General features: G+C 39.1%; 1 protein-coding gene across 1 annotated transcript; it reads left to right on the forward strand.

Moving 5' to 3' along the window:
- Window positions 1-8,376: 8,376 nt before the first annotated feature.
- On the forward strand, window positions 8,377-12,253 carry LOC132861311 (uncharacterized). The gene is made up of 2 exons (XM_060892779.1): window positions 8,377-8,692; window positions 10,597-12,253. Exons 1-2 carry the CDS (start codon window positions 8,503-8,505, stop codon window positions 11,331-11,333), a joined length of 927 nt encoding a protein of 308 aa, XP_060748762.1. The 5' UTR covers window positions 8,377-8,502; the 3' UTR covers window positions 11,334-12,253.
- The last annotated feature ends 2,584 nt before the right edge of the window (window positions 12,254-14,837 follow it).

Consider the following 14,837-nt stretch of genomic DNA (forward strand, 5'->3'; position numbering starts at 1 on the left):
GTGTGCGTGCTTGTGTGTGTGTCACCATTGCTACTCTATGCTACTCATTTTTAAGGAGTAAAGATTGACCTGCTGGATTATGTATCTGCAGTGGACTACATTGTTTCTCAGAATTAGAAGAGTTTAAACCAAATATGAAGAAGCAGCTAAGCTGCAAAAAACAACAACCCATTTTGAATTTCATGCAAGCAGCAGTAGCTGGTCAGGGCCAATTAAATATCCCTGTTTGTTTATTTACGGGCTTAAAATGTGTTAAAAGTGTGTTGTGATATACATTTAACATGGTCTTTTCTTCAGTGATCGCTTTACCTTGCTGGGGATCCGGATGCTTTAAATTGCCATTTTTTTCTGTTTTGGGAAACTGAATGTCTGAGTTGATGCTGGAGGTTGGCAGGCAGACATTCTCAAAGGATATGGTTCAAATGCCAGTTTACAAAACACATTTTTGCTGAAAGGCTGTACCCTAGTCACCCTAAAGCCAGTCTAAATTATCAAGAGGGTTCTAGCAAGAGAGCGGTCCTAATCTTAAAAATGTAAGTAAAATGTTCTTCATCCAGGCATCACACAGCTCTGTCAAATAGATTCGATATTGTACATGCATGCAAAGAAATGTGTCAAGTACAAACAATATCGTGGGTACAAAACATGTCGACCTCTCTGCTCTGTGTTGGGCCATATCATAACACCCTGGCGTAGATCATATTTCTAGAACAATACAACACTTCCCACTAGACCAGTAAGTCGGTGCAAGGTGCATCACTTGTGTAACATGTGCATGCAGTATGTTACTAACATCATGTAATGTTCAAATGCTACAATAGTTCTATTTTAGAACTCAATTTAGGATGGTCAATATGGAAGCCTATTTCTGCTACATTTGCTTAAGTCATATGTGATGTCATTATTGTGACTTTGTATCTCATAATAAAGAGAAACTTTCTTGTAATAATGAATTAATCTGACATGTGCTTGTATGGCTAACAGTGAATCTGATTGAGAGGTTTGATTTTATTTGATTGTCTTTTGCTGCTTAAACCGGACGTAGTTGTGTCTATAGCTGAAATAATCTCACCTCAGACCTCTAGATCAACTCTAGACCTCAGATCAACACAGTCACCATCCAGTAACCATAAAAGAACTTGCACGGTCACTCTGTCTGTGGTATTTCTGTTAAACCACCATTTCTGATGCATCCTGCTGTAACCGTGTGTCTGTCCTGATGTTATAACTCTTCTTGTATAAATGTTGCCACATCAGCTTCATCAGTCTTGTTCTTCCTCCATCAAAGTGACGTGACATACAGCTAAGTATGGTGACCCATACTCTGCACTCTGCGTTTAACCCATCCAAAGTGCACACACTCAGCAGTGAAGACACACACACCGTGAACACACACCCGGAACAGTGGGCAGCCATTTATGCTGCGGCGCCCGGGGAGCAGTTGGGGGGGTTCGGTGCCTTGCTCAATGGCACCTCAGTCGTGGCCGGCCCGAGACTCGAACCTACAACCTTAGGGTTAGGAGTCAGACTCTCTAACTATTAGGCCATGACTTCCCCCAAAATTCAAAACGTTATGTGTGGCGGAAACATAACACTGCACATCACCCTGAACACACCATCCCCACCGTGAAACATGGTGGTGGGCAGCATCATGTTGTGGGGATGCTTTTCTTCAGCAGGGACAGGGAAGCTGGTCAGAGTCGAAGGGAAGATGGATGGAGCCAAATACAGGGCAATCTTAGATGAAAACCTGTTAGAGTCTGCAAAAGACTTGAGACTGGGGTGGAGGTTCACATTCCAGCAAGACAATGACCCTAAACATACAGCCAGAGCTACGAGAGTTATTGAATGGCCCAGTCAAAGTTTAGACCAAAATCCAATTGAGAATCTGTGGCGAGACTTGACAATCGCTGTTCACAGACACTCGCCATCCAATCTGACTGAGCTTGACTGAAATGCACGCCACACATTTCAGATATTTATTTGCTGTTCATCCCAGGTGATTCATCCCCAGGTCATGACCTTGCTATATCCCTGCACAATGATCTGATCTCCCCTTCAGCCACAGCTAGCCACCTTGGGGTAACCATGGACAATCAACTGTCCTTTTCCTCTCATGTTGCTAATGTGACTCGCTCATGTCGGTTTCTTCTCTACAACATTAGAATGATTCGGCCATTTTTGTCCACACAGGCTGCTCAGGTACTTGTTCAGTCTCTTGTCATTTCTAGACTGGATTACTGCAACGCATTGCTGGCAGGTCTACCTACGAACGCAATCCGTCCTCTGCAAATGATCCAAAATGCAGCTGCACGGCTTGTTTTCAACCTGCCAAAGTTCTCGCATACCACCCCGCTACTGCGATCCCTCTACTGGCTTCAGGTAGCTCCACACATCAGATTCAAAACACTGATGCTGGCCTACAAAGCCAAAAATGGACCAACTCCCTCTTACCTCAAAGCCATCATCACTCCTCGCACTGCACCCCGCACCCTCCGATCTACCAGCACTGCTCGACTGGTTCCACCATCTCTCAGGGTAAGAGGCAAGTATACTACAAGACTCTTCTCTGTTCTGGCACCAAGGTGGTGGAATGAACTTCCCCTAGAGGTCCGGACAGCTGAGTCACTGGTTATTTTCAAGTGGCGGTTGAAGACCTACTTATTCAGGAAACACTTCAACTAGCACTTCTTTCCTTATCTTTTGCATTTAAAACAAAAATCTTTGACACTTTTTCATTATGTATGTAACCTTGTGAGCCAGCATTAATGTATTCAATGCTAGAGATTTAAGCACTTATGTACGTCGCTCTGGAAAAGGGCGTCTGCCAAATGCTGTAAATGTAAATGTATTTGTAAAAACAATTTGGATACCGTTTATCATTTTCCTTCAACTTCACAATTGTGGATGAAATATTAGGAACAGGCCAAATTATTAAAAACAGGCCAAATTATTAGGAACAGGTCAAAATATTAGGAACAGGCCAAATTATTAGAAACAGGCCAAATTATTAGGAACAGGCCAAATTATTTGGAACAGGTCAAATTATTAGGAACAGGCCAATTTATTAGGAACAGGCCAATTGAATAGGAACAGGCATGTGTGTGTGTGTGTGTTGCTCAGGGTAAATTCTCATGTTCTCCAGTCCTAATGTTACAATATGTATTTTGACACCTGAGTCAGTTATCCTGATGCGTGTCACACAACATTTTGCATTGTATTTGTTTAAGATGACCCAAATATGCATCCATAACACACATTATAATATACAGCAAAAAGCTGTGACAAGCCATAATGATTATTATGATAATCATAATAATCTCTTCCAGGCACAAATGAAGAATCATACACCCATAATGCAGGGCAAAAAATGTTTCCCGTAGTCGGAAGGAAACGGGCTCCTCATTCCACTCATCTTCACATTCTTTACCCTCCTCATCACTGCTGTCAATCATTTGGCTGTATTCTTTCTGACGACGTAGCACAGAGTTGTTCCGCTCCAACTCCTCATATCCTTGCAACTCTTTTCCTTTGCTCTGGTCGTGTTCTCTGTGCTCCTCTGGCTGCTCCACCTCAGGTTCATGATTAACTTCTACCTCAGGAACCTGAGAGATGGTTAGCCCATGCTCCATGGAGGCTGAAGGAACAGGCAATGATTGCCAGAACTGTACCTAACACACACACACACACACACACACACACACACACACACACATAATTACTTAGGATGAAAAAATGCCGGACAGCTGAGTCACTGGTTATTTTCAAGTGGCGGTTGAAGACCTACTTATTCAGGAAACACTTCAACTAGCACTTCTTTCCTTATCTTTTGCATTTAAAACAAAAATCTTTGACACTTTTTCATTATGTATGTAACCTTGTGAGCCAGCATTAATGTATTCAATGCTAGAGATTTAAGCACTTATGTACGTCGCTCTGGATAAGGGCGTCTGCCAAATGCTGTAAATGTAAATGTATTTGTAAAAACAATTTGGATACCGTTTATCATTTTCCTTCAACTTCACAATTGTGGATGAAATATTAGGAACAGGCCAGAATATTAGGAACAGGCCAGAATATTAGGAACAGGTCAAATTATTAGAAACAGGCCAAATTATTAGGAACAGGTCAAAATATTAGGAACAGGCCAAATTATTAGGAACAGGCCAAAATATTAGGAACAGGCCAAATTATTAGAAACAGGCCAATTGAATAGGAACAGGCATGTGTGTGTGTGTTGCTCAGGGTAAATTCTCATGTTCTCCAGTCCTAATGTTACAATATGTATTTTGACACCTGAGTCAGTTATCCTGATGCGTGTCACACAACATTTTGCATTGCATTTGTTTAAGATGACCCAAATATGCATCCATAACACACATTATAATATACAGCAAAAAGCTGTGACAAGCCATAATGATTATTATGATAATCATAATAATCTCTTCCAGGCACAAATGAAGAATCATACACCCATAATGCAGGGCAAAAAATGTTTCTCGTAGTCGGAAGGAAACGGGCTCCTCATTCCACTCATCTTCACATTCTTTACCCTCCTCATCACTGCTGTCAATCATTTGGCTGTATTCTTTCTGACGACGTAGCACAGAGTTGTTCCGCTCCAACTCCTCATATCCTTGCAACTCTTTTCCTTTGCTCTGGTCGTGTTCTCTGTGCTCCTCTGGCTGCTCCACCTCAGGTTCATGATTAACTTCTACCTCAGGAACCTGAGAGATGGTTAGCCCATGCTCCATGGAGGCTGAAGGAACAGGCAATGATTGCCAGAACTGTACCTAACACACACACACACACACACACACACACACACACACACACACACATAATTACTTAGGATGAAAAAATGCCTCATATTACACACTGAATGCAATTACTTGTGGAAAAACATTTATTGTTAATTTCTTAAACAAAAACTAATATGACAGTAACTCTGATGGAACAAAGCTAATAGCTAGCTATAAAAAGTGTGTTTAGCAACAGATAAATGACAAAGTTGTAAGGTTGTGTCTATTTAATTAAAAATCACCTGAGGTTTTTTGTAACATAAAACTATTTGAAGCTGTCTGATGCTAAAAATTTATTTTATGACTATACACACGAGTACAAAAAATGTCGAATGTAGTGTGTAAATGTTAGTTACATTTTTAGACAAGCAAATGAAACATTATGCTTAACCAACTGTGAAGTACGGAAGCGTATTGCATTCACTTGAGGAAAAAAAATCTACTCTGTTTTTCTGAATTAACGACTTAATTATCTCAAAATTATGAGATAATTTTTCAGGAAAAATTTTTTTTGCTCTGTTTTTCTGAATTAACGACTTAGTTATCTCAAAATTATGAGATGAATAAAAAGTTTTTTGCTCTGTTTTTCTGAATTTCCGTATTGCAAGTGAATGCAATACGCTGGCTTAGTGGTTAGCACGTTCGCCTCACACCTCCAGGGTCGGGGTTCGATATCCGCCTCCACCTTGTGTGTGTGGAGTTTGCATGTTCTCCCCGACCCTCGGGGGTTTCCTCCGGGTACTCCGGTTTCCTCTCCCGGTCCAAAGACATGCATGGTAGGTTGATTGGTATCTCTGGAAAATTGTCCGTAGTGTGTGATTGCATGAGTGAATGAGAGTGTGTGTGTGTGTGTCCTGCGATGGGTTGGCATTCCGTCCAGGATGTATCTTGCCTTGGTGCCCGATGACGCCTGAGATAGGCACAGGCTCCCCGTGACCCGAGGTAGTTCGGATAACCGGTAGAAGATGAATGAATCAATTAATGAATGTTTTGTACTATGCTGCAAAAGGCAAATGGCTTTAACTTTATGGCTTCAGTAAATCATCTGTAAACACATTCACTTTTTAATAAGCTTATTCACCACACTGCAACTATTTTTTTATTATGAAATGATTATAAATCAAATCTAATATTATGCAACCGGATGTAGATACTTTTACACATTTTCAAGCTTTGGATTTTCTCATTCTATTGGCATATTACATTTTTTTTCCTGACCTGATTGCTCAGCTGTTTAAATGAGCTGCTGTTGATGGGGTCCAGAATGTTGATCCATTTGATTTTCTTGGCCATTAAGCAACACCTTAAAATCGGTGGTTGATATTGAGTTCAGACACTGTAGTGGTATCACAAGACCTCATTACATATCAGTGTCAATAACAATAAGCTCTGTATATTGTATTAACACAGTTATTCATTTTACTACAGAATATTAAAACAATACAAGAAACAGATTTTATACTCACACAACTGCAACAATTATGACCATGATTAGAAAAATTTAAATCATAGTTATTCTGGTTATGTTTCCTGAAGAACAAAACACATAATAGGATTTCTCATTATTCCCTATCCATTACAGAGAATGTATAACAGTATAACAGAAAAAAAGTTGGACTAATGCTTATAGTGTATTTGAGCTTAGAAGTTCAAATACAACACACACAACCGATCAGTCTGGATTCAGATATTCTTCATGTCATGTGATATGGCTTACTTTTGCTGTCCTTAGAAATTAATGATAGGACAATAAAAGTCTCCCCAAAGTCAGACTATTTGCTGGGCAAAAGACTAATTAAAATGAAGCTGTATAATTTAAATTTGTAACAAATCTAGAGCAGCATAATGGATAGACGTAAGAGTGTTAAGGGGAAAGAAATACCAGAGGGAGCAGTGGTGAAAAAGGTATATGTCCTATTTCCCACTCCAGCAATAGTGTTAACGCTGATCCACACTTCATACTTCTTATCAGGTTTCAGATTAGGGAGCTGAAGACTGCTCTGATTGCTGTTTACTTTGTACACTGTGTAAAAAACAGAAACAAATATACCTAAATGTTCTAACCATACCAAACTTGAAAATACAATTGAGCTGTTCTCAGAAGCAGATCAGCAATGTGCCACAATGTAAACATGACTGTTTCTTCAACAGTGTAGGCAATGGCAGACTTGAGTAAACAGCTGCGGTTGTTGACAATAGTTACAATACGTTGTAAGATGTGTAATCTGGCAAATGACCTGAAGATGGAGGCAAAGGCTAAATGTGCCGCATCAGCTATCTCATCCTCATCATCACACCAAACACCAACAAGTCAAAAATCCCTAAAATAATTCAGAAGTTTAATTTTATATCTCCTTTTTTTTCTAGCTGCTGTTTTTAACTGAATTGTAAAATGGTTTTGTGTGTGAGAAAAGCACTCACTTTTTCAGTCTATGTATAGTATAGTCTATGCACACATTCATACTTTGGTGCAATTTAGTGTAGCCAGTCTCAGAACCAAAACTGTCATGGAGAGGGCTGTTGCTGTTACAGAGTGAAAGTGAGTACTGAGCTGAGAGAGAAAACCAGGAAGAATGCCACTAGCTAAGACTCAATAATAGTAATAACAATGTGAAAGTGACGACATACGGCTAAGTATGGTGACCCATACTCAGAATTTGTTCTCTGCGTTTAACCCATCCAAAGTACACACACACACACCGTGAACACACACCCGGAGCAGTGGGCAGCCATTTATGCTGTGGCGCCCAGGGAGCAGTTGGGGGGTTCGGTGCCTTGCTCAAGGGCACCTCAGTTGTGGCCAGCCCGAGACTCGAACCCACAACCTTAGGGTTAGGAGTCAGACTCTCTAACCATTAATCCACGACTTCCCCCAACACAAACACTTGGTGTTTGCTTAAAAGTCTCTCAAGGATTCGATTATTTTAACACCATCTCCAGAAGAGTGAGTATTTCACAATTATTTAGCAAGATTAGTTACTATTAGTTAGATTATTATTATTGTTATTGTTATTATTATTATTATTATTATTATTATTATTATTATTATTATTATTATTATTATGAGATACTAAGTCATAATAATTTAACTGAATAATAAAACAAATCTAAAAATTGTAACCAGATGTGGTGGAAATAGGTCAAGACTTGGTCACAAAAGTAATCATTTTGCCCAAATATTAATTTGTGGGCGTTTGGGAAACATCTAACTTAGGAACCATTGCAGGTAGCAACTAAATATGCGTGAGAGAGACGAGCGCAATGCGATTGGTCAAGGAATCAACGCTCGACTGATTCCTCGACCAATCGCATTGCGCTACATCGTGTTATCGCGTTGTTCCTAATTTGCATACAGTTGAAAATAACCAAGCGTCCGTTGCCGCTGTAGCAACAGATAACCTTATATCTCCTGTCCTGTAGGGGGCTGTAGAGTGTGTTTTCTTTGTTGCTTTATTTCGGCTCCATATAGGTTGATCCCAAACGACATCCTATCCCTATGTTGGCGAGCTACATAGGGTTCACAAACCATTACCCTGTAGCCGATATAGTGCCCTTACAGTCTAATAGCGACCTGTTTTTGGGACACAGTCTAGTGTGGATCGTCGTCTTCGGCGTCACAGCAAGCCAGAGTGCGGTGGAGGACGTATACTGTCGCTGATATTTAAATAAAACGTGTTGGGGGGAGAAAAAGAACAGTAAAATGGCCAAATTAGAGCAGTTAAACGTGTTCCTGAGTGAGAGACTGTCGGCGGCGGTGAAGGAGATTCTCGACACAGTGAGCAGGATGATGAAGGAGTACGAGGAGGAAACGGCGCGGATAATGAAAGAGAACGATTATCTGAAGGAAATGTTAAAGGTTACAGGATGCAGTTTTACAGAAACAAATCCGGGTAGGATGACAATTCTAACATAAGGCGTTGAGAAGAACAGAATTGAATCTGTAGGACGACCAGATGTGGCTCCTGTGAGAAGAATAACTGTAAATGTCCTGTTTGTTATTGTCACAGGGTTTATCTCTGTTGCTGTCAGGTCCAGAACACTCTAGTGATGGCTTTCTCAGTTAATTAACAGACAGGAACATATACAATGACATGAATGCTTCTGATTCTGAACATAAGACATGTTATATTCAGTCTTGTTCAAAAAAAGAAAGTGTGGTACAAAGTACCAAACAGGTTTTTCAGGGCTCTACAGCATTAACTGATTGTGACATGTGGGTGGAGCTTCTATATAAATATGTATATTAAATATATATCTTTACTTTGTACTACATTTTTATTTTTATGCTTTTAGAGAAGAAGTTTTAAACATTTTGATCTAAAAATCTGATGCAACCAAAAAGAATTGATGCCTGTGGTGTTTTACCTTAACGATAGGTTAGTATGTGTCTCGTGCACATGATTCATCTTTTAAAAGTTTATTTTTGAACAAACTGAGCAGCTGGTGTTTGTGTTAGAAGCTGGAAAAACCTGAAAGTTACTCTTTCTGAGCAAGCAACAGAGTGTTAGACAAGCATTCATTTATTGCCTGTACATGTGCATGACACAAGTCCACAACATCAGTGATGAGAGACAAATCCAAAACACTGGCTTGACCGATTCCACTGACTCATCTTGTGACTTTTACAGTCTGGCTTTTCTTGTTTCCCACAACTTACCAAAGCTGCAATTAATTCCCATATACTGTGTGATGCACAATTTTAATCTTGTCTCATACATTTTAAATGTTGATTTCTAAAGCTTGGCAGAAGGAAGTAGAGCGTTTGTGCTCCCTTTAAAGGTGGGGTCTCCGATTTTTGAAAGCCAATGTTGACATATAAATTCACCAAAACAAACACGTCCCTAACCCAAATGGGTCCCACCCCTGTATTGATAGCTCCGCCCACACATACATACGTAACCCAGGCAACTGTGTCTTTATCATAGCTGAAGGGAAGAACAATACGATTGCAGATAAACAAACAAGCAAAAATGACACACAAGCATAATCATGCAAAGGACGGCATATATTAGTTCTGTGAAACAAAGCAAAACCAACGTTACTCACCTATTGAGAAGGAAAAACGCCTCGGCGTCTTAAGTAAAGTTGGCCGCATATTCACAGATTGGAGTTTCCCGAGTCAATAACTCCTGAGCTAAATGCTGTTACTACACAAAACGTGGTTGTAGCTGCGTCTCTACATTACTACGATAGAAAAGAGGTGTTATTTGTGTAGTAACAGTGTTTAGCTCAGGAGTTCCAAACTCCAATCTGTGAATATGCGGCCAACGTCCTGCTCCTTCAGTTCTCTCCAGCGCTGGAAAGCTGATCCTATATTAACACGGGTCCTACTTCTTGCCTTATCGTAAGCCTTTCTTCGCTTTCTTTCTTTGTTTTTATCCTCCATGTCAATGTTAAACCCGCTTTCTGCTAATGTCACACATGCGCACTGAACACTCTCTCCGCCGCATATTGACAAGACCCGCCCGTTTCTGCTCATTGGCTACACGTTTGTTTTGATTTTTGTTTATTATTCGGCCCGACTCAGTTTTCTGAAGCATTTTTCTCAAAAATCGGAGACCCCACCTTTAAGTGTACATAACTAGTGTAGTTAGTTTGCACACTTTTTTGCTGATCTGTTAACGAAGCAAGTCTGATGCTCAGCATGTAACTTTTTTTTTTTTTTTTTGCTAATACTGCTTCTCATCAGAGTTTTTCCACCAAAGAGACAAACAACCAAAGTGAGGTGAATCTCTAGCACTGTTTCATGAGCACAGGTGGGCTCCTCTGATGTGAGCTTTTCTGTCATTTACAGGTGGCATCCCTTCTGTGTTGTTTGGAAAACAAGACAGTGCTTCAAACTTACAGCAGGAAGCAGAGCCCCTGGAGAGTTTGAGCCAACAACGTGAAGCAAAGAAAGAAAATACAAGCATAAAATCAGAGCATCTCACCCCTCGGTACCCAGCGAATGCTGACTCCGAGCCTGAAACCCGACCCACAGACGACACAGCGGAACCTCCCCATTGCACCCCTCTGTTAAACTCTCACACTGTAGATCAGGACGTGATAGACTTTGAGTTCCCCATAAAAGTCAAAGTTGAGTCAATGAATATAGAGTCACACTCAGGTGATGCCACAGACAATTTGGATGCCAGCAACCAGAGCTGGTCTCCACAGAACTGGGATATGTTTTCAGAAAGGAGTTATCAGAACAGAGTACAACAAGGAGCCGGTCTGCATCCGTACACCACCGAAGGTTCTCGTTCCACAGAAACCACAATTCAAAACCATCCTGTGGAGTTCCAAGCGGCGTTCAGCTACACAAACCGGACCATATGCAATAACAGGCTGCACTGTACCAGCAGATACTGTGAACTTCAGAAAAGGACAACGTCTAAATCAAGCCCAGTGTGGCAGTATTTCTCACTGAAAGAGGGCGATTGTAGTAAGGCGGTGTGTCTGATGTGCAACGCGGTAATATCTCGTGGAGTTAAAGAGTACACAACATCAGCACTGTTAAAACACCTCCGTATGAAACATGGCAAATGTTAATCTTTATTCTTTTTGTACTTTTGTACTCATGAATCAGTAATTTACCATTACAATGAAACAAATAGGTCATTATTTACAGTTATGAATAATACCAATGTCTTTAATGTAGTAAATCTACACTAAACAAATGTAGTTCATTTACTTAGCATTGATTCTGATTGATGACGCAGCTGATGCTGGTACAATACCTCCCTGTGGTTTTACTGAGATACAACTCGTGTATTTAAAAATATCCTTTCGATTAGTTATAGACATGAACATGTAAAATGCCATGAATGCTTCTGGATCTAAACATAAAAGACTGATTTAAAGTAAGCAAGATTTACTGTGTTACCACTGTATGTAGCCTGGGTTATAAAGAAAATGATACGTGTGGCATAAAGATATGTATGAGGCAGGCTTTCAGGGATATATGCGATATGATCTGATTGTGCGGTTTGGGTGGGGATTCTCCATAATTTACTTAATACTGATGAATATTTGCATTTTTACTTTTTTTACTTGCATCATTGGTTATACACAGAGGGGTGACAAAGGAAAAAAGAGTCAGCCTTGACTGTTATGGGGTTTTTTTGGTGGAGTAGTGTTTATCCACCCCTCCAGTAATGTTCTAATGACATGCAGAATTTTTGCCAAAGTGCCTTCTGTGAACAGTTATAGATTCAGCTTGGGTTTCTGAGGTGATGGTTATAAAGTATCACACAGTAAAAGCTATCTACAATCAGTTGGCTTTGTCACCTACCTTAGTGCATATTATTACTTGGATCAGAGCGATTATTCTGGGTCGGCATTGTTACTGATACAACTTATTCATATCCAAACATATTCATAAAAAATGTTAAGATGATAACTTTACTGTATTTTGTTTGTTAAGAACAGATGATTATAAAGCTCAGAAAGTGATAATGATTGAACCTTGACCTCTGGTATGTGGATCTGAAATGTGTTTTGTTTTCATGGTATAACTTGAACATGCTTTGGACTTGCAAAGGAGGGAAGCAAACTTTTACATAACATGTCTAACATCTATCTGTACAAATCCATTATTATAAGAAAAAGTAATGGTGTCATCTTACAGCTTCAGGGTTTCCAGTTTTAATCACAAGCTCGGGTTACATCATATTCTATCTTCACATGGGCTTCCTCTGGGTTTTTTTGGTATCTTCCTATAACATTAATATAATATAACCCTATCAGCAGTTCACAGGTTGTCCCTCCTTGCCCTGTCTTTGAAGATAATAACCACTGCAAATTGGAAGCACCATACAAGACCTGCTGTTTTAAAGATGCCTGACCAAGACAACTAGCCATCACAGTTTGACCCCTTGTCAACATCTGTGACATGTCAATATCTGTGCATTGTGTCTTGTGCCTGTTGTTTCTTATTCCAGTACATCATCTTTCAGAACTGTTTACTTGCTTCTTAATGTACTATACACCTGAACAGGTGCAATTGTAACAAGATAGGCTGGTTGGCTGAGGTTTTGGTTTAATCCCAGCACTAGAACCTCACCATATCCGCTTGCCACATGGTTTTTTTTCAGTAGTTTCTTTGAAGGTCTCAGAGCAGCCATTTTCAAAAATGTATGCTCCGACCCTTTACTTTCTTCTTGTTTGCTTTAAAAGGCAATATTATGCTAGCTCCAAAAGGCAGGAATCCATACATGTCTGGTATTGGTAGTTATGAAAACATTAGAGGTGGTTGCACCTCAAATACGTCCCCATTCTTTTCTACCTGTACATGAGGTGAATGATACTTCTGCTGAATGATAGTAGGAAGATGTGTAATGTAGATATATCATTTCACCACTCATATACATATATATATAAATGTAACACTTATGTCACAGCTCTGGAGCTCATTATGGATGTATGGTCTCTGCTGTTTGCACTATATTAATACAGGAACAAGTCTGCAATATGAGCATGAGGTTGATCAGCCTGTATTCTGCTGTAGTGGTGACAATTTGACTTCAGAAGAGAAATGTTCTTAAACAGATTGTTATTACACTACATTATGGTACCTATAACGAGTTCAGCAAAGGGTGACTTACTGCAGCAGCTAAACATTGTTAAACTTTACTACAAGTGTTGACATCCGTCCTGGTGGCCTCATTAGCTGTCTGGTTTTATTCACACACAACAAAAGAGAAGATGAATCTACAGCCGCCATCCTGTCAGCAGAGAGGATCATTTGCAGTAACCTGGCGTCAGTCATTATCTTGACAATACAAGCAAAAGCAAAGAAAGAAGACAAAATTGCCACCAATCTGACATGCAGTTTAAACAAGCCACTGTGATGGGAAAGCAAAACACTTCAATTCATTTAAATTCTCTGAAGAAGAAACTGAGACCATACACACAAGTTTCCATATAAGTGTATAGGCAGGGAAGTGGAATGGTACATGCAAATATTCTACACCAAACATACACATCATAATAACAAATTCCATTAAACACATACTGCAGTATATAGTAATATACTAAAGAATTAGTGTTCCATTACTATTATCCTTTGTTGATTTACATTTTGTTGTGATTTTTTTCTCTTAATTTTTATTTTAGTATTTTTTATTACTCAGATTATTTTCTCATAGTTCTATTACTGCGTTATGATTTATTATAGATCTCAAAGCAAATCAAAAAATATGGACATTGTATAAAACGTGACTTGTATAATGATTATCTCTGAACACTAATAAATATCACTTACACTCATTCAGAATCATTTTAAATACTACTACTACTACCACTACTACTACTAATAATAATAATAATAATAATAATAAATATCCTGGGCATTTTTTTATCTGAATTTAAAAAAAAGAAAATAAATAAAATAATATTGCCATTAAACTAACAATGATTCAGAATCATTTAAATAAAAATAAAAAGTAATTTTTAAAAACAATTTGCAGGTTAATTGAAAAACAAGCTAACAGGTAAATGAATAAATGCAGTTGATTTGATCTTAACTTGAGTTAATGCTATTCTGTTGTTAACAGTTAAATAAAAAGATGAAAATAATAACTTCATTGTTGACTGTGGCATGGTTGTTAATAGCATATAAGCCGATTTGCATATCCAAAAAATTTGCTGATTTGTGATTTTCACACATAACCGTCTCTAGTGTTTACACAGAATGGTGTGAAAAACATCCAGTGAGTGACAGGTCTGCAGGGGAAATACCATGTTGATAAGAGAGTCCAAATTGATTCAAACTGACAGGACAGCTAAGGTAACATAAAAAAAAAGCACTCTCTTCCACCGTAGTGAGTAGAATACAGCAGGTTTCACTCGGAAGGAATCTGAGGCTACACTGGCACAGCTAAAAGTGAGAAAAAACATCACCTGTATTTTTTTTAAACTGTCTAGGCCTGCTCTCTTCATTCAGACATTGAGTAAAATGCTGATTTCTTTTCCTGATCAGAATTCTTCTCATAATGATCAAATCCAGAAACAGGAAAAGCTGTATAATGGAGAGTGTATTTTTCAGTTGGAAAA

The sequence above is a fragment of the Tachysurus vachellii genome, chromosome 18 (assembly GCF_030014155.1).
Source record: "Tachysurus vachellii isolate PV-2020 chromosome 18, HZAU_Pvac_v1, whole genome shotgun sequence".
NCBI classification, from domain to species: domain Eukaryota; kingdom Metazoa; phylum Chordata; class Actinopteri; order Siluriformes; family Bagridae; genus Tachysurus; species Tachysurus vachellii.

Coding starts and splice junctions, on each gene's coding strand:
- LOC132861311 (XM_060892779.1), top strand. CDS start 8,503: ATGGCCAAATTAGAGCAGTTAAACGTGTTCCTGAGTGAGAGACTGTCG. Junction 8,693..10,596: donor TTTTACAGAAACAAATCCGG/GTAGGATGACAA, acceptor TGTCATTTACAG/GTGGCATCCCTTCTGTGTTG.